The sequence below is a fragment of the Pygoscelis adeliae genome, unplaced genomic scaffold, assembly GCF_000699105.1.
Source record: "Pygoscelis adeliae isolate BGI_AS28 unplaced genomic scaffold, ASM69910v1 Scaffold113, whole genome shotgun sequence".
In the NCBI taxonomy this organism is placed as follows: Eukaryota; Metazoa; Chordata; class Aves; order Sphenisciformes; family Spheniscidae; genus Pygoscelis; species Pygoscelis adeliae.
Window position 1 is genome coordinate 14,568,590 of NW_008825108.1, and position 22,799 is coordinate 14,591,388.

General features: G+C 37.1%; 1 protein-coding gene across 1 annotated transcript in view; it reads right to left on the reverse strand.

Moving 5' to 3' along the window:
• CNTN1 (contactin 1) overlaps positions 1–22,799 on the reverse strand; it is a 153,782-nt gene that overhangs the window by 52,009 nt on the left and 78,974 nt on the right. The window contains 9 exon segments of the mRNA XM_009327698.1: positions 7,278–7,453; positions 10,093–10,220; positions 10,715–10,865; positions 12,505–12,622; positions 14,597–14,721; positions 15,912–16,093; positions 16,248–16,344; positions 17,622–17,828; positions 18,856–18,951. Coding sequence (XP_009325973.1) covers positions 7,278–7,453; positions 10,093–10,220; positions 10,715–10,865; positions 12,505–12,622; positions 14,597–14,721; positions 15,912–16,093; positions 16,248–16,344; positions 17,622–17,828; positions 18,856–18,951 — 1,280 coding nt within the window.

Genomic DNA, 22,799 nt, shown 5'->3' on the forward strand with positions numbered 1-22,799 from the left:
TTTCTCTGAGTAGTGCTCACACCTGGCTTTCTCAGCTCTTGCTACCTAACTAGGGATGGTACGTGGATTTTGGTAGTTTGTGAAGTCTCACAAGCACATAAAGTTACAGTCAACTGATTTTGCAGTGCATTTTTTTAATTCTAGCACAGAAGTTGGCATATCTTGATCCTCTAAACAGACTACATTTCTTTGTGCTGGAAATAACACTGTGGATTAATAATAGGTTTCCTCAAAGGCTTCTGTCAGAGCTAACTGCTCGTTGGCTTCACCCTCAGCACTATGTCTTCTGCTTTCCTTCCCCTCCTTCCTCTTAACCACTGACTCCATCCATCTCATTCCATGCTCACTACGTTACTATTAGGCCCTAGCCTGTAAATTTTACCCCAAACCTAGCCAAAATATGTGACTTCCAACTCGCTCACGTCTAAAGCGTCTCCCTAATACATCAAGGCACTGAAAGCAATATATTGAGACAGTGCCCTTGGAGAGTCCTGCGACTCTTTTTCAGAAAAAGCAGTAGCTCAGCTGATTTGGTTGGCCATGCTTCATGAATAACCACCTGCCCCCTCAATATATTCAACAATTGGACTGAATGAGCTCACTATGATGCTGTCTCCCAGGTTTTGTTCCAATCCATACACAGCCTCTTCTTCCTCTTCAGTGGGTAACTGAGGTTTCCTATCTAAATATTCTTCTCTAATTCTTCAGTTCTCCTCCTGAAGTTTCTACTGATTTCCTGTCACATCAGTGTAGCTAGACTCCACACTCTGCAAGGAGGATTACCAGGGGAAGCAGTGAAGAAAAATTAAAATTAAAATTAAAATCTTTGTATCTTTTCTGCTGCAGAAAACTGTGGAATGTGCAAGGAGAGATTTATACAATAAAACTAAGTGTCTACTCAGTAATATGTTGAAGCAGGAACATGCAGTAAAACACCTTCGTCTACCATGTCCAGCCAAGGAACTGCAAATTATAATAATTTACAAAAACCAAGCAGGTATTAAGCTATACTCCTCTAAATAGGATTTTTATAGTCCAACTTATTCTCTGTGGTTTACAAAACCAGCTGTTTTAGAGAACTTTCCTTTTTGGGAAATGCTGTCTCCAATCTGGAATTCATCTCACCTATTTTAGACGTCTGTAGTGTGGATTTTGGTATCTGAACTAACCACCTTTTACAGTCAGAGTGAAGAAACAGGCTTTTCCATGTGTGATTTACTTTAATGTAAAGTAACTGTATGACCATGCATCTCCAGAATATTATGAATGTGGTCCTAGAAGACTGCAAAGCTTTCTGTACTTTTGAGAGGTGTAAAGTAAGATGAATAGTATTTGCATAAGGAAAAAAAAGCTTTTGAGACTACAGTGAAGTCCACACTATTGAAGGTTAACTGTACGACGGTTGCAGGGACACCAGAACAAGTTATACACAGACAGCTTGGATTCAGAAGCAACTTCAAAGCTGAATAGAGCCTGAGCTACAAGCCCTGCAAGTTCTGTGCTGAACATGTTTGGTTGCCTTTGTGCCACATCCCTGAACCTATGAACACTAGAAAACACATTGTGGATTCAGCAGGTCTTAATTCCTGCTCAGTAGCAGTCATGACACTGAGGTGTGTCAGCACCGTCTTGAACAATGCTCCTCATTCTGTGAGAGCTTTTTAGTTGTGTGCAATGCTATGCAATGTCCAGCATCAGTAAAGACACCTTTCTTGTCCTGTGAACTCCCCAGGAAGGATTCCCTACCAATTCTGTAAAATTTTGATAGAAATTAGAAAGAAGAAAGCATAAAGTTCCATGATACACTTTCTAAAATGACCTCACTCTTGCTGGTACCAAGCTTTGGTCCAATGCCTTAACTCCTTATTTCAAACACCGGAGCTTCTGCTTGTGGTGAAAGGTGCTGATATCCTATTACACAAATAACTGCACCAGCATATAAATGTATTGGCTGAGCAAAATACTGCTGCCAATTGCTTTCAACACGCAATACCATCTTTGATACACTTAATTTAACAACGTTTTTTAACACAGCTATATTAAACCACCACAGAATCACACAATAGTTGAAGTCAGAAGGGATCTCTGGATGTGTCTTGTTCAGCCTCCCTGCTCAAAGCAGGGTCGACTGGAACAGGTTGCTCAGGGCCTTCTTCAGTCCAAATATTTTGAATAACTTAATGGATGAAGACTCCATAGCCTCTCCAGGCAACCAGTTCCAATGTCTGACTACCTTCACAATGAAAAAGTTCTCCTTAGGTTTAACTGAAATTTCCTGTTTTTCAGCTGCTGCCCATCACCTCTTGTCCACTCACTGGGTGCTAAAGTCTGTCTCCGTCTTCCTTAGTTCCCTCTCACCAGGTACTTATACATGTTGACAAGATCCTCCTGAGCTTTCTCTTCTGGAGGCTAAATAATCCCAGCTCCCTTGGGCTCTCTTCGTATGTCAGATGCTTCAAACCATTAATCATCTTAATCCTATCACTGAAAAGTTCAGCAGAGGGTTTGAGGGCATGCATCTTTGATTCTTCTCCTTTTACAATAGGCACAGAATGTTTGCTTTCTACTTTGCACTATTTTTTAAATGCAAGACGTAAATTTCATAACAAAACTCAAGTACCAAACAATAGAAACCAAGAATCTGACATGCAAAAAATTCTAAGAGAATTCAAAAATTCTCACAATTTAAAAAAATATTGTTTATCTTAAAAAAAAAAAAAGCAACGAGCTGCAAGTTTCTCTTATAAATAGTCTCGGTCACTCCAATTTTGCACCTACCATTTTGGAATTCTGTTTTTTGCTGGCTTTATTTTGCTTTTGCAGAGGAGTGGGGAACTCAACATCTTGAGTGGGGCTCCATGGAATGCTTTTTTTCATACATTATGATCACAAAGCAGCATGAAACCTTGAAGCTATCTGATGTAAAAATAAGGATAGTACCTTCTGTGGAAAGTAAAAAACATACCAGATGCCAAGAACAGAACTTCAGTAAGGTACTTTAAATGATCCACATATTACATGATAGGGTGATACAGGCCTGCATTTTGGTAGGTGTGAAAGGGTCTCAGGTACCCAAATACAGTTTTTCCTTATGTTCTTTTGATAATCTCACTGCTAATATGAGAAAACATGAGCAAGCAACAAGCCAATTGTCTCTATGACAAAATTTATTGTCCAGCCTTATTGTATTTTTCCATCACCACTTCCTCTTTCTTTTAATTCTTACAAAATAAAGTTATTTGCAAGCAGGTCAAGTTCCTGAATGCTTGTATGGAAATTTAGTTTAATTATTAAAGATAAAATGGTGAGAAAAATATCAGGGTTTCATGTTCACTGCATTGTTTAGGACAACTAATAAACAATGTAGCAAACACAGGAATAACGATAGTATGGAAAGTATTTTAAAATGTATGCATGTCTATATGTGACTAAGACTATTACATTACTACATTTGGACTCTTCCTAAGTGTATGTATAAGTTTCTGACTTGAATCAGTTAAATTATGGAGTTCTTCTTCCTGAGTATCCATACAAATGGACTAACGTGGCCTCAAAAGTATAAAAAAAAAAGTTACACACCTTCACATATTAAAGAGAATTTTTTGTAATAAACTTAAAAGAATATACTTATTTGGATAGTGTATATTTTTAAATATATATTAAAAGTAAACTTTTCAATCTTTAAATATACATGACAAAAAGCAGATCCATAAATAACAAATGACTGAACATTAGAGTTTTCCAGATTGCTTGAAGTGCTGTATCTCTATGGGACTTGAAAGGATGTGTTAATGTTTAGTTCCTCAATCAAATAATCAGAGGAACAACCATACATAAAGTCAAAAGCAATCAATTTAATAGCAAGATTTCAAAGACTTCATTTGACTCTTTGAAAGCTAACCAATTAATATACTTATTTTTTATTTTAAATATCACTGTCATAGGAAATCAAAACAGCACCGACAAATGTTCTTTTGATAAATGAGTTTTAGTACTAATGTAATGCAAATTAGTTTTGCCTTCAGCAAATGATGGAGACACCAAAGCTTCTATTTAAAGAAAGAAGACCTATGCACGTATTTACATGAATTTCATTAGCGTTCCATTATGTGTATGTAACAACAATATTAGTATTATTTTGAGAACTGAAATACTGTGGCTGTATCAAGTTTCAGCGTGTTGATCTGCATTGTCACATAAATTAATAGTGGTATTATCAGGAAGACAGATGAGGATCCTTCATCAACAGAAAATTATAGCACAGAGCATGCATCACATACAGCCAGTAATTTTAATATTCATGATGGAATCTTTTTTTCTTTTATGTTTGTGAAGGGTTGGGTGGCAGCATGGGACTCCACTGCTTAAAGCCCAGCAGTCAGGGCTGCTGCTGTCAAATGCACAACAGCTCACCCCTTTGCATCCGAGAACGCCTGAGCAAACCTGCCACCCAGTGACTTGAGCTGAGAACTGCCAGAGATGGAAGCGGTAGGCAGAAAATCCCTTTGCTCACACAGGAAGGAAAAAACCCCATAATGTAAGAATATGATATTATATGAATGAAACAGAAATACTGAAAGTGCATATTCCTTTTAATTACATCCCATATAAACCTTTTATTGGGTTAGCTGAATTTGTTAAAAATTCTATATTTGTTATTAATTACGTGCTGAATCACCGAATAACTACAAATCGCAATTCCAGACTTCAAATGCAATCCTACTGTCCCCTCTGTCCCGAGTGATGAAGACTGAGCTGCCCGTGGAAGAGGAACAGAGATTATCTGCACTTGCTTTGCATTTGAAAGCCCAGACATAAAGCTTAGGAATGCAAAACAAGAAGCTGCCCCTGCTAAAATAATTTCTACCAGTATTGATCAAGTGCAAAAGGAACACAACAAACCAAGAAATATCCTTCAGGAAGATGGAGTTACACACTGACAAATAAATTAATTGATGTTTGGATCTAACCTACTTAACTTTAACTGTCTAAGTGAATTAAGAATTAGTCACTCTTCAGCTACTTCTGCATCCTATGGAGTATCCATCCCTATAATCTATCGAAAGAGGAAATCTTCCAGCACAAGATTCAACACCCACATGAAGTGAACCACTGCTTTCTCTCTCTCTACAGACCTTCTATGGTCTACAGAGACCAAGCTAGCCTAGCAAAGCTAGGCTAATTTGTTTTTAAAATCAAGCACTTCAATAAAGTGTCTAAAATATTGTGGAGTTAATCAGAATTTGGGATCAGGAGATTCAGGACCACTGGCTATCTGGAAGATGAAACAGGTGGCTGGGAACCTAAATATTAAGTCAATCTTCACAGAGAATTACACCTTACATACCTGCTGAGGCCCTTATTTGGCCCCAGATTTGTTCACCTGAAGTGCTTTGCTAAAAAGTGCCCGAAAATTTGGATTACATTTCAGAATTTATTTCCCCTAAAAGAAAAAAATCCTATTTCCTTCTATTTTCATTATTAAGAGGAAAACCCAAAAGTGTATGTCAATGATATAAACACTTCTGTTCAACATATGACCAACACATGGAGAAGGTTCCTTTCTCTTGCATTACACGGTCTTGCATTACAAAGTCCTCTGGTAAAGGCATTTTTACCTACCTTCTACACCAAAATCACTGATTCATCAACACTTTCAGCCTGATTTTCCGTTTCATGGAACACAATTTCTTTGTGTGACTTCCGTTAGGTAACTAAAAGCAATCAACTAAATAAAATTTGACAAAACCAGAGTGGTTTATTTGCTCTTTTATAAGGTATACATTTAATAGGGCTTTACTCTTTTAGCTCTTACTTTGACTGACACTCAGACTCATTCCAGCCTTTATCTAAGGACAAACTAATGCCATTAGGAGGTGATTCGAGCTTCTTCAAGGCACTCCTATGTACTGATTAGTACCAAAGTGTAAATATATAAACCTATCAAAAGTGTGGCTTAATAGCCACATGCAGGAAATGTTTTGAATGATGCTAGTGTCCTAGTGTGGATCTACATATTTTGTAATTCCTGAGGCAACACAAAATACACTGCAAACTGCTTAGTACCCTGCTACTAAGATTGGACATAAGACTTTCGGGAGATTTATTGCAGAATAAATGTCTTTGGGTTTCAATGTTTTTCAGCTGATCTTAGCACAGTTCTACTGGCTTGTTGGACAAGGACTTGTCCTCTCAGTGAAAGAGAGCAGTGACTTCTTAGGGACGTTTACAACTCGGCAGGCTGAGGCAACTCTGACTCCTCAAAGGACTGGTTTGTTCCAAATCAGACTAGAATAGTTATGCTTGAAAAATCTTCTCACATGGAGATAAACAGACATTGAAAAAGAAAGAGAAAAAAAGAATCTCTTGGTCCATGGGAAATCAAACAATATTGCCAGCCTAGGAGAAAGGCTCTGCAGGAGGCGCTGTTATATGGTACATCATTTTGAACACGGAGCTGAAACTGAACATGGCCCCTGGCATTCCCGCATGCTACAGGCACCATTAGCAACCTTTTCTCTCCACATACGCAGTTCCTCTTGGGAGCACAAAAAAAAGGTATCTAAATTTGAGGATTTTTGTATCATTTAAACCCAGAACAACAGAATAAATATATACACGTGTGGGCAACCACTCTGAGGTTGTTGTTGAGTATTAGGTAAATTAGCATGTGATTAGACATAACCAGAAGGGATTTCTACTCAAGGTATTAATTTTGAATAAGCCTGATAGAAGACTGAAAAGATAACTATATATGCAAACATGAAAGATCTATGATTCTTCTTTCTATGTGCCAAAATGAGTGTCTTTGTATTAACTTGTTTAGCCTTCACACAAACTCTTCTTGCTCAGTGTTTACAGACTGTTTGACTCCTACCCACCATCTGGCCCGGACTTGTGCCAAATTCCAGAAATGTTGATGAGAAAAACATGGGTAAGTAAAAGTGAATGCATATGCACACTTTTTTGAGATATTTTGTACCCTGTTTACAGTCAGGCTACCTACTTACCAGCTATATTCACTATTAATCAGAGTGGGATTTAACTGAGGTACCAAAATACTTATGTCGATTTAGATACCCGATTTCAGGTATCTACCTGCAAGTGTCTACATGTCTGTAAGGTGTCTAAATTGTAATTTTATTTTATGTTCTTAGCCTACTGTGTTTTTCTAGACCTGAACCAACACAATAGAAAAAGTAAAACAGAAAAGACAGCTATTAACAATAAAGAAAACTAGGCTTTCACGTATTAAATAAGGATCTATAGTATCTTACCATAACATTCCTTTCATAATGTTCGTGCTCTTTCTCAAAATCTATTACAAAGCCATTTAGAGACCAAATAAATGTCAGGTCTAATGTGGGATCATGGGATGCAATGCATTGCATGGTAGCATTCTCTCCAACGGTGACATCAACATTCAACGGAGCTAAAGTAATCCTTGTAGCTTCTGTGAAGTTAACAGCAAACATGGAAAATTCCAATAAATAAATGTTTATCCGAATGTAAGCTCAGCTCCATAACTGTTTGATTATACATTAACCGCTCCCTCAAACTCTAGTTTACATGTTATTCATGCAGCTACATTTCAAAGGACCAAACTAAAGAGAACAAAGGAAAACTTTTACAACTGAAATGCCTAACTTCTATTTAGCTGTCCTTTGAAAATAGCTGTTTCAGTCTCTGAATCACGTTACTGACTATGTAAAGCTTTTTTTATTCATTGACTATATCTCAGGTAGAAAGAAGACAGATGATGAATCTTACGTGACTTGTGTTGCATTTCTTGTTTTAATTATAATATTTCTTATGTTTTAAAACCTGTCTCTTTAATGAATGGAAAGTTCTACTCAGTTGTCAGGCTGAGTCAGATTTCCATTAGAGCTTTGCAGGGACTGAGATCTTAATTTATCTACTGAGAAACAATATAATGGATGCATAACAAACTATGCAAATAGCTACATGTGGAAAGGAAGAGAAAAAAATACAACAAAAGGAAGAAAGCTGTATATCCCCCAGAAATGCCTGTTATTATTACAGAAACAAAAAAAGGCAGAGATTTCATGATACTTGCTAGAGATCTTGGTACATGCATCAAACTCATATAGCAAAATAGCAACACTGTTCTGGAAGGGACTCACTGGATCACTGAGACCTGTTTCTTTTCTTTCAAATATTACCATAAAACAAAAAGCCACAGAATATCTTCCTCATGCCATGACATATAATGTCTCTCCCACCAATATGACAGTGGGAGTAGGGTACCAAAACCTGGAAGACAATAGCCATGAGAAAAGAGCTATTGCTACTAGGTAAGACCTAGGTTTGAGCATGCTCCAAGGAGCACACTACACCCCACCATACACAGAACAGCAAAACATCCTCAATAAAGCCAGCATTTCTTGTCCATTTGCCTTGGTGAGAAACCTTCCCCCAGACCCTACTCTAGTAATCTAAAACCTGCTTAATACTGAGACGATGAGGATGGCACAACTACTGGCTTTTGCAGAATGGAGTATCTCATAGTGCATTGGTGCAACCTGTTAACATCTGATCTCTAAATTCCTAGCTATAGACACACGCTTAGGAGACCTGCTCCATTCTAGCGTTGTGCCTGTACGTTCAGCATTCGGTTCTACCATCAGTGATTTTCTAAATGTTTACATAAAGTACTCTACCACTCTAAGAAGTTGCTGAAAGAGTGGTCCAGTGGCAGTGAACAAACAGCGTGTGGGAAAAACCATCAGACTTTGCAGTGCCTGTCAGCTTCAGAATTAACTTTTTAATTTTCTGTAGTCATGAGCAATGTCTGAGAAGTTTTATGGACCACACAATGTGCTTGGGAATACCATTTTCAAAGCATTCTTCGTCAACCCTCATCATTGTCCACAATGTGAAAATAACTTTGAAATATGTCATCTGACCCTTCTGTTTCTGCTGTGATGCAAGGGAGATGTGTTAGTCTTTTGGTTTTCCTTTTTAGACGCATCAGAGCAGAATTCTCCAAAATTTTAACATTCTTTATACCCAGTTTATAAGTTTTATAAACATATGGTTTAAGTGTTTCACTGTGCGAACTCAGTATGCAAATGTTATTCCTGATTCTAGAAAGTATGCTATAATTATTAAGGGGCTGGATATTTATTTACATAACCTTTCAAAATAATGAAATGCCTAAGGGTAATATTAAGACATATAAAACTGCAGAACATGATAAAAAGTAACTGCAAACATTAAACAAATCTGATTAATCAAAAAAAAAAAGTTTTACAATTCATTTGGTACAGTAAATTTGGTATAAATCAGCCAGAAAAATGTTTTCATATTATCTGATGATACAGGTTAATTCTTACATTACTACATCAATATTGTGGCATTGAGCTGTCACATCCAGCATGATTTCTGGAACAGGCATTAAAAAATGTATTTGAAAAATGACTCTTCTACTATCAGTGATACTTGATAGACGTAGCTGTTCATGAATGTCATCTTTCCTATCTGTATTCTACAGCTATTTATTTATTTGACATTGGATTTAAAATACACAATTAAGGATATCAGTACTTAATCAGTAAATACTAATACCCATAAAGGAAGTGAATTTAGTAGTGCAACCATATGGCTATATGCCCCTATCTCACAAATTTAATGTATGTTTCTTTAAGTGCAATGCTCTCTCAAACTTGCTTACCCTACCAGAAAAAAAAAAGAAAAGAAAAACTAATGAAGGTCAGTAAGAGTCCCTTTTCTCTGAGTCATGGCCCCAGAATCACACCTTAGCCTGAGTGCTAAGCTACCAAATTGAATGAATGCATTAAAATGTGTCAATTTAATGGATCAGTTTTAATAATCTCCTACGGAAAAATCACCCCTGAAAACTGAGATACAGTCTCAGAACTGGTGCAAACATACCCGGTTTCTACTGAGCAATATGCTTTAAAAGCATCAGTTCATTGTTTAATGAGCAATTAAATTAGAAAGAAAAGATATAAAATGGCTTGCAAAAGTAGTGCAATGCTGGAACAAAAATTAGTGATTTCGAATTAAGGGATTCTACCTGAAACAAACTAATGCAATTCAGAGGTTTACCTGTCATTTCTAGAACACCAGTGCTATTAGCTTTTCCTCGGTTATTTTCTGCAAAACAGGTGTAGCGACCTTCATCCAGCTTTGTAATATTGATAATTTCCAGGCTCCCATCATCCCAGATACGTATGCTATTGAAAGTGCAAAAAATACATCAAGAGAAATTAGGTTTTTATATTAGAAAGCAATATTTTCAGTAGAACTGTAGTAAGTGAAAGGACAAACCACAGACATCTCTTGGAAGATCACATCTAACTACTGCACTTATAAACACTCCTATAGTAAAAAATATTTACATAGACTGTGGCATGATTAGATGCCTCACATTGCTGGAGCAAGAGAGTGTACTTTTATTCATTTGTAGGCATCCAAATATTTTTCTTACAGTTTTGTTATCTAATTCCATTCTGAAATGTGAACAGCACCTAACAGACTGGTTAAAGTTGGATACCCTGCTAGCTATTTGGAGCTACACTGCTAGTAACATTTTGGGATATCATCTTCCTGAAACTACACATTCTCCTGCCCCTGAAATCTGCAAAAGTGAGAACTAGCCTACAGGATAAATAGAAACATAAGGCAGAATTTTTAAGATTCACAGTGTCCACTAACAGCCAATACTAACCGGCTCCCATTTACAAGCAATTCTGTTCCTTTGCTCCATGAGAATTTTGGCTTAGGAGCAGCTTTAGGCTTGCATTCAATGATTACACGGCCCCCTTTAGCTGCTAGGATTTTCTTCTTCATAGGGTTCAGTTCGAAAGTAGGAGGTGAAGCTGAAGGCAAAAATTAACACAAGTACTGCTGTTAGTGATTTTTCTGCAGAATACAATTTGTTTGCAACATGAAGGTGAATGACAGAACTATTGACTTGTATACAAGTGTCCATTATTCAGACCAGTGAGAAAAATATTAATGATACAGAGATGTGGTGAGAAGTAGATGGCAACCTAAAAGAAACAGAAAAAATCATTATGTAGTTCTATGCTGTGTTACACCAGAGGTTTCTTTCTGTTGATTTCTGAACCTCCATCTAAGTTTAATCTGACAAGATCAAAGGCCCTGGAAATCAACAGAAAGTTCCTCCCTTTCAAAGGCCTTTTGATCAGTCCTAATAAAACTTAGATTCCTAGAGCCCAACTTCTGCAAATAGCTGCTCACTCGATATACTTTCAAATAATAGTTTGGTTTACTTTTCAGTGGTTTTAACCCCCCTCTAGCAACTTTAAGGTTGTGCCCTTCTTCCTCATCGTAGTTTTCTGTTTGGCCAGCTGGCCTTAGGTGCACTCTCAGATGTACAAGAGTAATGAGACATGACTGTAGCAAGCACCACACTTATGTGTCTGAGGTCAGACCTTTGCTTACTAATTTTCTCTTTATTTGTAACCAAATAAAAGAAAAAATGCTTTTAATTATTTTGCATCTCGGCGCACCATCATTGTTAATCATGCCAGCAAGTGTGTGCACAGCTTGAGGAAATAGGGCTGTTCGTTACTTACAGCAGTACAGAGAAAAACTCTGATAAACATCCACATCTTACCAACACTGAATTTTGAAAATGTGCATGCAAAAAGTGCTTGTTTCTGGGTAATCCAGGCTGGCAGTGAGTACATAGTAATGGAAGAACAGTGAAGGACGAAGTATTGTTGTGCAATAGGTTGGGGAAGTCGAGAATAGCTCTTGGGAAAGTCTGAAGGCAAGTGTGAGATGGAAAGAACCCAGGATAACTACTGCAGGGAAATCTCCTAGGAAAGCCATGTCATACAGCCAGTATGCCTGCTCTAATGACATCAGTAAACATGTCAGAAATTGTTTTAAGCCTGAGCACTCTGGATCTGAAAGGCAAACTTTCAACAGGGTGCTCCTTAGGAAAACACAAAGGATTAATATCTATATCCAGCCATGAAACGGGACAGCTATATTGCACACAAACTTTGCAGCTCATCTGAATGGGTTGTAGAAGACAAAAGCGAAGGGGAGAGCGAAGAGGAAGAGCTTCAAAGGCCTGGTGACTGACAGCATGGTTTCTAAATAAGCAGATTTTGCCCCACAGAGGAGTGAGCATAGGTGAGCAGAAAAGAGAACACTTCTCAACCAGTTTTGCAAGCTTGGGAGGGTAGTCAGCAACTCCACGCGCTTCATTTAATTTCTGCACTACCAGTTCCTCTGAGGGGTAACAGCAGCAAGCAAACATCAGAAATAACACAGCAAACATTCCCCATAAATTAGTAACTTGATTGCTCAAGTCATTGCCAAAACCCAGCTAGGGAGCTCAAATGAACCCCACCTCACCTAGATTCAGTGAGGGTTCTTAGCTTTACCCTCACAGGAATCTGTTACCAAACAATGCTTGCAAATACGACTGCTATCTTACTTAAACCTGAAATAGGAAATAGAGCAAATAATCCCACTGACCCACAATCTTCAGTTCAGCATTTGCATAAATAATTCCATGCGTGTTTTCTGCTATACATTGGTACATGCCGGCATCGTCAAAGCTCAGACTTTGCATTCTTAGTTCACCTTTCCGGAACTAAAACACAGAATCAATAAAACAACAAGATATTCATATAGACTACATATGCTGAAGAACCCATCCACATTTCTTCATTTTTTTTTTTAGTGACAGTGTTCAGAAGAGAGTCCCTCACACAACATTCAGGCACCGATGAGATTTTATTTTATCCATGTTACATTTCAGTCTTTGTGACAATGTGTTCACCTTCTTTTTTAAAGAAAGATTCAGTGTTGATTGATATTTTTCTGGAAAATTCATAGCTGAGCAGCACTAGACACACCTATTCTTCAGTCCACTGTTACCATACCAATGCAAACACTACTGATTCAGAAATAAGAAACAAGAAATTAAATTCATTTTATGCACATAAGCTTTGTTTCGCCATGCTCAGTGTTCAGTATGTTATATTGTATGTACGTTGTTTTACAACAGTAAACGGTCAAAGCAAGTCCCAATGAGGTAGTTTTTCAGAAGATTCTTCTGGGAGGTAGTATAAGCTATTTTTTATTACTTTGTTGTAATATAAAAAGAAAATTTAGGAAATCAAAATGAAGTAATTGATCTATTTCTAAAAAACTGTGTATAAAAATGCACGAAGTGTGGTGAGATATTTTGTAAATTACAAATAGATGTCAGTTGGTTTTTGAAAGATCATGTTAATAAGTTCTGTTTTCTTGTGAAAATGAAGCTGAAAAGCTTTAAACTTTGTATATGAGTCGACTGGAGTGCACGGAGTAGTGGAAGATTAAAAGAATACTATTTATCTGAAAAAAGAATAGATTAAAGGAATCATTTCCTGTACTGTTTTACTGAAAAACATTTGAATCAGATTTTCTACAAGAAACCTTTGTTTTGCACTAAGTGAAATACCTAATTAAAAAATTATCTGATTTAGAAACAAGCTATATTCTCAAGGCAATTTAAATATTTTTGCTATTTTCCATTTGGAAATCATCTCGTGATATCAATACACAGCATAATCTTCTGGCGTACTACTGGAGAATTACACACCGCTTTCTGCAATCCAGTATGCAGATTTTGTCAGCGAAAGCCAAGTTCAGTGGGGACCGGCAAGCAATTAACTTGCTAAATTACTTGTTTGTAATAACTACAGAAGCTAGAAAACAGCATTGTTTTTTCTGGTGTAAGCCATCTCCATATGGCAGATGGTGTTATCCCTGTTAGCCCTCCAACCTCCGACATTTTCCTTAAGATACGCAGCCAAAACAACGCTGCCTCATTGTCTTTTTTTGTTTGCTGCCAAGATCAGTGTCACCACAGCTCAACAGATGCAGCGTTACATTGTGCCCTCTTGTATTCTCTTTGTTCTTTAATGGCTCATCATCCAGTATAAGCAATGGATATTTAATATGTTGTTGAAATGCCTGGGCAGAAAATCTACTTCGTTTAAACAAAATATCCAATGCAATAAACTTAAATTATCAAATGGTGCTCATTTAAACGTCACATCACCTAGAATAATGGGATTATGCAATATTCTGTTGCTAGAAAAAATACGAAAAAGTACATGATATAGGAACACCACTGATCATTTAAAAATTCTTCTTTCTTCTCTTGTCTCTACTGACTCCATTTTTTCTTACATTTTTAAACACACTCATGTTTAATGTGGTAAAAAGGATTATTTTTAGAGAGAAGCTGATAGACATTTTTTATCCAGGGAGAAGAACATAGCATTTACTTAAAAAGGCCTGGAGAAAAAGGGATATCCACCTCTCAGACATGTAGTAAAAAGGCAAGTTCATAACTCAGAGCTGAATATTAAATAGCCTGAAGAAATGCATTTCGAAACTGAAGATTGAGATAAAACTTTAAAAAATAGATTTTAATCCCTAATGCAAGTGGAATCAGCAAATATTTGTATCATTATAATTAATTTTCTCTTAACCTTTTAATAATGCATGCTTCAAAAAATCATTTCCATCAGCTAACCAATCAATCCTGTGTTAACTATGGCAACATACTTACCGAGGCACCGTTCTTCAACCATCTAATTGTTGGAATAGGCTTGCCTGTAGCTACACAAGGCCAGTATAGGTCACTGCCTATATCCTTCTCTGTGTCATTGATATGTTCTACCCACTCAGGAGAGGCTGAAGAATAGAAAACGTGATGCCTTGTAAACATAGCAGATACATATTTAATTAGCATTACAATCTATTAATTCCACTGCTTTTTCCATGGTACTTCAGAGGCCACACAAAGTAGTGATGATAGCTCAGCAACACACCAGCGCAAGAAAGAATGAAGTGAAGATGTTTTTGTCTTACCACATAGACTCAGAATAACTTCAAGCTATTTTTTATGAGAAGAAAATGTGGAACTGAAATAATGCTTCATAAATGTCCAAAGATATAAGATGTTACTGCTTACAGTGACCTGTGGCAATTATTCAGTAATGTCATAAAAATGATAGCTAAATTACATGAAATTGTGCAAAATCATCTATGTACTGAAAGGGTCTCCAAGAAAAATATTCTCTTGGTCCAGAGAAGATATTTAAGAAATTAATATTGAAAATGTCCCAGCTTTTAGTAAGCAAACGAATTTATTTATTAGCCTTACCTATAACAACCAGTAACAACCTTCCCACACCGATTTTGAATTTATCCCACTGAAGTTCAAGCACTTAACTGAGGATCTTAACTCAGGAAATGTTCTGTACAGTCAATGAAAAGAGACAGAAATCTTCTGAACGTAATTCAGAAGTTATGTATGGTCTTTTCATGTCACAGTTTTGTGGCATAAGTCTCAGTCAAGGAGTCAGGTTATGTGGGATGATTCCACTGTGAGCAATAAGATACAATTTTTTGGTTCCCTCACTTAACCAAATGCATGAGGGGAAGGGACAGAGGCTGAAGGAATAAAGAATTGACTGTAGCTAATAAGAGATCTAAGACAGTTAGAAAAGACAAATGAAATGAGGAAACTAGAAAGCATAAAAAATCTAATGGTCTCTTTTTCCTCCTGGCTGTTTTTTCATTTCAAGCACTCTAAATGTATTTAATTTCCATTATGCATAATTATATTAATACTAACAGACATGGCTGTCAAGGTGTATATACAGCTATCATAACCAGACAAATTGAGTAGTTGTTCAATTAATACACAAATGTTATCCCTGGCATTCAGTGCATGAGTTTTCATTTTGCTCTATTAACTTGAACAGCAGTGTGTCAGGATGATGCAATGAGTCAGCACTGACATCAAGTGTGAGAACACAGATACTGGCAACATAAGTAAAAGCAACATAGAACATGAAGAATAAAATTGTTCTACCTACCTTGTACATAAACTCTTGCTTGATGTTTATCTTTTCCTTTATAGTTTTCAGCTTCACACTCATAAAGTCCTTCATCTTCATACTGAATATTGAAGATCTTAAGAACTGCACCAGACATGCTTATCTCAGCAGTGGCTGGCATGGGTTCAAGGTATTTACTCCATCTGAGTTCAGGAACCGGACTTGAAAAGGTACAGTAAAGTACAAATCAGCATGTTCAAGAACTGGCTGTGAAATTGCAGGCTACAGAAAAGTGTTTGATGATGAAACATGTGTTTTCATTCCCTGGAATATGAAAGCAAACAGTGCTCTACAATAACTTTAAAACATACTTACTTCCCAAGAGCAAAACACTCCAGCGTCACATTTTGCCCCAGGAGAGCATACGTGTCCTTGAACTTCACCTTGATATCAGCAGGATATACTTTTGCACCTAACATGAAAAAAGAGATTCTCAGAAAAGGCATGGCAGAAACAAATACAGCTATCAAAACTTCCACAGTTCAAGAAAACTGTTCTTAAAATTCCAGACAAAATTCTTCTTTACAGTGAATAAATAGCCTGGCCATCCATGAAGTCTGATTCAGCACTGAACTTCTAATAGTAAGGCAGGATTGTTTTACTCAGCAACTAGTTATCTTACTCTGGACGGTAATGCCTAACATGTTTTACAGCACAATGCTTTAACATAAACTCATTTAGGTGCATTGGAAGTGTGATGATGTACTGTGCGTGTGGGTAGACAAAAGCCTGAGTCTTTGTTTTCCACAGGTTCTTTTACTGGATGGAATATTTTGAATTATTGTGAATTTAAGCTCAATATTATCTTAGTAAGGCAAATCTACAGCTTAATGAGGGCACAGGGATGCGAATGAAATCAAATCTACCTACTGGTGATCCCTGTAGGACTCCTCTTGCAGTTCTTCTAGATGAAGATCTCAGTGTGAGTATTGGCCATGGAAAATTTGGACAAAGATCAGTGATTTGTAATTACCCAAATTAAATCACAGTTCTTCACTGTAATATGGGAAATTTAACAGATAAAAGGGGCGCTGAAATCCTGATAATCAATTTATGAGACTCTAGTGACTGACAGTCTGAAGTGGCAAAAGGGAACTTGGTTATCATTTGGAAAACATACAGTTTTCATGAAGAAATGGCAGAGAATAATCTAGTGACACAAAGCCACATAGGTGTCTTGGGGGATTGGCCATGAAACACAAAGCCCTTAGGCCACTGTTGGATAGGGAAGTTCAACAGAGGAAAAGGATTTTTCATTTTCATGGGGGATTTCCTGGGAAAAAAATTAAGTCCTGAATCTGTTTCCCAACTTTTACATAAAGTTTCTGCTTTACAGTCATACCCCTTTGAACCAATGCCAAGACCAGAAAAGATATTAAAGATTTTGGGATGAGTACAGGGGCTTATCACGTAAAGGAGATGGGGACTCTGGGGATGAGAACTCTGTTCTCAATGATACGAAAGGAAATTCGTGAAAGAATCTGGGGAGATTTCCTTCACAGAGTTTTCATTGTGGATGGGAATGATTTGGACCTCTGTATCTGGAAAACTAAACAACATTATGCAGTAGCCATTATAACTTGCCATATAATTCTCCTCACAGAGCTGAAAGTAGTTATGAATGAGCAAAATTAAAATACAAACAGTTAGAACACTGCAGGTACATAGTTATTTCTAATAAATACTTACGATCGGACTGTGGAATAAGTGGAATAAATTTACTGAATACACTCTTTGTTATTGAAGGGCTGGACACAAAACACGAATAATTGCCCTTATCTGATGCTTCTACATTTGCAATGTAGAGGTTGCCGTTGGTCTGTGACACAAATCGTCGTTTGTCCAAAGCAATGAATACCGGGAACTCATTTAGAAGCCAGCGATAACTGAGATCATCTGGAGGAAAATATTTTCTAGTCAATATTAAAAACCAATACTATCAGCTACTTAAGCCATGGAATACTGTCTGCATATAAATTACTTCACACTGATTTCTGGCTTATAGATCTTTTCTTCGGGAGAGGCAGCTGTATGAGAGAGAATATACATGTCTCAGTAGCCAGCTAATACCTGTCTACACCGAACATCAGGGTACTGCTGCCATGACTGCGGATTACTGGGGACCTGGCTACAGGGCGCATGGCTCCCCTTGGGCACAGCCTTCCCACAGGAACTGGAGTGGGGTGGGAGGAGATGGGCAGCTGGGTCTTGACCTCACGCAACTGAGAAGCTGGGAAGCCCTCACCAGTCTTGCCGTTTAGACAAAACCTTAGAATATTTTAACTAGAAATATGACTCAGTTCTTCAGTTCCTTGCAATACTTAGACACACAGTATGAAAACTAAAATGTTATCCCATTTTACAAGGTAAAAGAAATGCTAACAGCCAAATTCACCCCTCACGATGGAACTGCAGATGCTTGAGGTTGCAGGTATAATCCCCGCAGAGCTCTTCAATAGCTAATGATGAGAAAAAGGCACTTCCAGAGCATAAATCACCTCATCTCTGACCCTCTGGGGGTGCCTACTGCTCTTCCATGATTTTAACAGAAGCCCACGATCATTTCTGTTGAGGTGACTGTTGAGTAATTAGGTGGAATGAAGCTGGGCCCTGTCCAAGAAAGTCTGGGATGACACAGTGACATGTCCTCCGGTCTTTCGAATGGTAGGCCAAGTCACCCCTCTATTATGCAGAGTAGTCTGAGTAATTTTATTTGTAGTGTCAAAACCTATTTGCAAATTCAACAATATCCTTTACATATGGTCAACTACAAGCATACATTCAAAATGGAAAACTAACCTCAACGGTGATTCTCAAGCTGCATAAAAGTTACTGTTTAAGTAAACTTAAAAGAAACTTTTAAAAATAAATATTGTCTTCTACTCTTAAGCAGTTGAAAATGAAGCACTTTGAGCTGAATTACCTGGGTAGTGGTAAGGGGGCTCACAAAGAAGCACTGCTCCAACACCTTCTCGCACTTTAACCTCATAGCGTTCCTCAGGTGGAAAGGGATCCAGATCTAGTTTAAAAAAAGTGGGGGAGGAAAACTGGGGTTTTCACTACAATATTTTTTTATTATTATTATTTTCAGCCCTGTAGAGAATAATATAGAAATACAACAATATATGGCAGATAGATAGATACCTGTGGACCCATAATGCCAGTTTTGCTCATTTTAACTTTGTCATTATCAAGTGCAATTAATTTTTTTACAGTATTTTAGTCATGATAATTGCAAATGCCAGAAAGAAAAAAGTGATGCAGATTGTATCCTTAAGAGTAGCCAGGTGAGCTACATTTGAAGAAGGAATCCCAGGAAGAAAGGAACAGGATCTTAGGTTATTTTCCAACTGGCTTCTCCAAAATGCAAGTTTAATTCTTTACTGTAACTTAAAGTGGCCTCTCTAAAATTACTTGGCTGTCCTCCCTAACAACTCCAGCAGCCAAGGACTGGTAAGCAGTTAGCTCAGACACATCTTTTGTGCCAGAGGTTTGGGACAGAAGTGGCTCAGATCCCAGGAGAAACCTTAGCTGACCCTCTTTAAACCATCAAAAGAGACTTTTGTAAAAGGATAAAGAAAGAAGTCCTTCATGGAGCTACGTATCATCCCACAGACTGTAATGGTATCTGCAGTGATAAGACAACAGTTGCATGAGTGACTTCAACTAGGTCAATAATTGCATTTTGCTTATTCTTTTCACTCTCATTCTGTGTATCCATTCTGAAATTAAACTATAAACATCTTGAGGCAGGGAACGTCTCTTGTGAAGCTTCTCCATGTCACTAAGCACAGTGAGATTGTAGAGATCCTGATTGGAGCTCTGCTCTAAATGCTACTGTGGTGTAAACAGTACATCAGTAACAGCCAAGTGCGCAGCCTCTGAATGCAATATTCTACCACAGAAACCACCTAAGCTAACTTCATTCAGATTACTTCAGCTTTCTTCAATGGCAGGCAGCTACCCAGTTCTACTAAATTCCCAAAGCTGGCTCTGAGATCTACCTAAAGCTTATGTTCAAGAGCAGACAGCCAGAAACAATAAAGAAAAAATCAGGACAGAGCTACATACAAAAAGAAATTAAGTAGAAAACAGAAACTATTCACTACTGTAAATTGCAATGGATAGTTAGATCCAGCAGACACTCTGCATTATCTAAAAATAATAAATTCCTTAACTTTGTAACAACTGCTACATTTACTAAACATGGTACCGGTAAAGGATTCCCCCAAGGCCAACCACAGCTGTCAGACCTGAATGACTACAAGAATCTAGGAAGAAAATGTCATTACGCTTTGTCAAATGCATGGAAAAAAATCTCTAGGAGGTTTTAAGGATTTTGAGACTTCTCTCAGTAGAAAGACACCTCTCCCAAGTTCTGAAAAACTCATCTTTCTTGCAGACCAGAAAATAATATTGATCTTTCCAGTGACTAACTGGAACTTTCATTAGATAGTACCTGGTAGGAACTGGAATGGGCCATTGTAAGGACTTCTGATTATTATTTAATATAATTTTAGCCTGCAATGAATGTATTCAGTTCTCCATAACTAGCTCCCAATTAATTTGGAATATTATTCTTTGATAAAAAAGAAATTAAGTATACCAGACTGACTTAGTAAGAATTAGCTATTTGACCAGACAGGTTTTGTAATCGAAGCCAAGGAAGCTCTTGACATAGATTGGAATACCTCTGTTCATATAATATCTGCAGTAGTTTGAACATATTCCCATTCCATTTGTCGGCATGGACCTAACTACACAACTACTTTCTATCTTCAAAATACTGACTGATCTCTCCTGAAAACATCTATTTCCCTTGTTGGATACCTTTTGATCATCATTTAAACTTGCTACTATTATTCAATTCCACCTTCATTGGAAGAGATTAACGTTTAAAATCTGTTACAGAAACACATAAAAATAAAAAACTACAATCACTGGAACAAATCTGTTGTTAATTTGATACTGCTTTGCATATGGGCAGTGTAGGGTTTGGTGAAAAGAAAACCTATCACTGCTTTTAAGTTATTTTAGCTATTTCCAGTTTACATTTTAAGTCTAGACATTTTGTTTATAGTGTTCTTGAATAATCTTTGAAACTCTAGGACAGTCACCAAAAATTTAAAGACGTGGGATAGGACAGGCAATTTGAATATGTAAAACATTATGTTAGTACTGAAATAGAATGGTCTATGCCAGGTGCAGGGAACTCATACAATTATTGAGATTTAGTTGTATACCTTCTTCCCACTTATGAAATGCCCTGTACTCTGATTGGGTCTTGATGTCTTCTTTGCATAAGTACTACTTGGTTATTACTGAATAATTATAATAAGCATGATTCCATGAACTCTTAATTGGAAGACATTCATTTTTAGCAAGAATGAAAGAATTAGCATAATCTCTGCACTCCTACAAGTATACAGTTAATATCTAGTGAGTATGGAAATTTATCTCCCTTGTCATTCTTGCAGCCTCTCTGCTATGAAATTGCTGTGTTTTACTATTCTGACAGTTTCCCAGCAAACAGAACAATATATCAGCTGCTGATTTTGCTCAGCACACACCAAAAAGCCACTAAATATTCCTGCAGGATAAAACTCCTTCCCTCAGGAGTATACGTGTAACAGCTAAAAAAGATTTTAATGAGTTTTAAAGCACTGGATGCAAAAAGATCCAGTTCTACTAAAGACAGTGTTCTCAGATGGATTAATTGACATGAAGTTTATGAGACAGTGTGGCTTTTGTTCCATTTCAGTAAATTTGACAGTAAGAAAAAAATAAAAGGTCTTGCTCATGTATAGCTGGTCAAGATTTTTTTGAACTCTTCTAAACAGTTGTCATTTTTCAATCAGTTTACACACAAGCTAAAGAGCAGACATTTTCTATATTAATTTTAGCAACTATATTCAATTTTTTAGAATCAGTGGTTGTGGAAGGAAATGTTTTTTATAGGTGATCATAAAAAGGAGCGGGGAGCAAACACAACAGTGTAAAGAAGAATGACAGTACCATTTTTTTAACAAGTATTTATCAGTTTCCAGCTATCTTTTCACTTCTATTCCTCGCTCTTTACCCTATTTTCATTTAAATAGGTAAATACTATGTATTAGGGTTCTGTTCAGTATAATTGCCCAGTAATTCAACCTTCAGCTCATGCAACCTGTGAGCTGGTAGGCAGAAAACATGCCTCAGACTGTTCTGATTCTACTTTTTTCATCTATTATGTGTATAGGTTTCATTTTAAGTAGCTACAGCTATTGTCATAGCTTTTATCCCACTGGCTGCTCAGGACTGGCACCACTGGTGCCTGCTTTAGGTATAAATAAATATCCTGTAAACTGAATTTTGATATCATCTCCATTAGAAGGAAATAACAACCTGGCCTTCTATTCATTCTAGAAAATACACCGGGTAAAATACAGACTAAGACTAGATCAACTATTACGCAATCCATCAGCTCTCTACAGCCTCTTAAGTTTTCTTGAGATATGTGGTCCCACAGTATTATAATCACTAGCAGAAAACAGAACTTTTCAATTCATCTCTGATCTTATACAGTAAGGAGTGAATTCTGCTCACGGAGGCTGCTGAAAGACAAGAGGGGCACTAAACACTTAGTGTCAGGATTAAAGGGCACACAGGGCTTTGTGAATGGTCACCAGATAAGAGTGGATTCCTTTTTTTGTGGATTCCTTTTGTTTCTCCGATGAAAAAATATATCCAGGGAAAAAAGCATCTTAAGGCAAAATAAAATAAAAATCCCAAACTCTGTTGCCAGTTGGTAAAATTTTACATTACTCTTCATGTAGTACATCAGTTCTTTACAATGCATGTATTTGTCAACAGTGCAGGTCTGTGCAT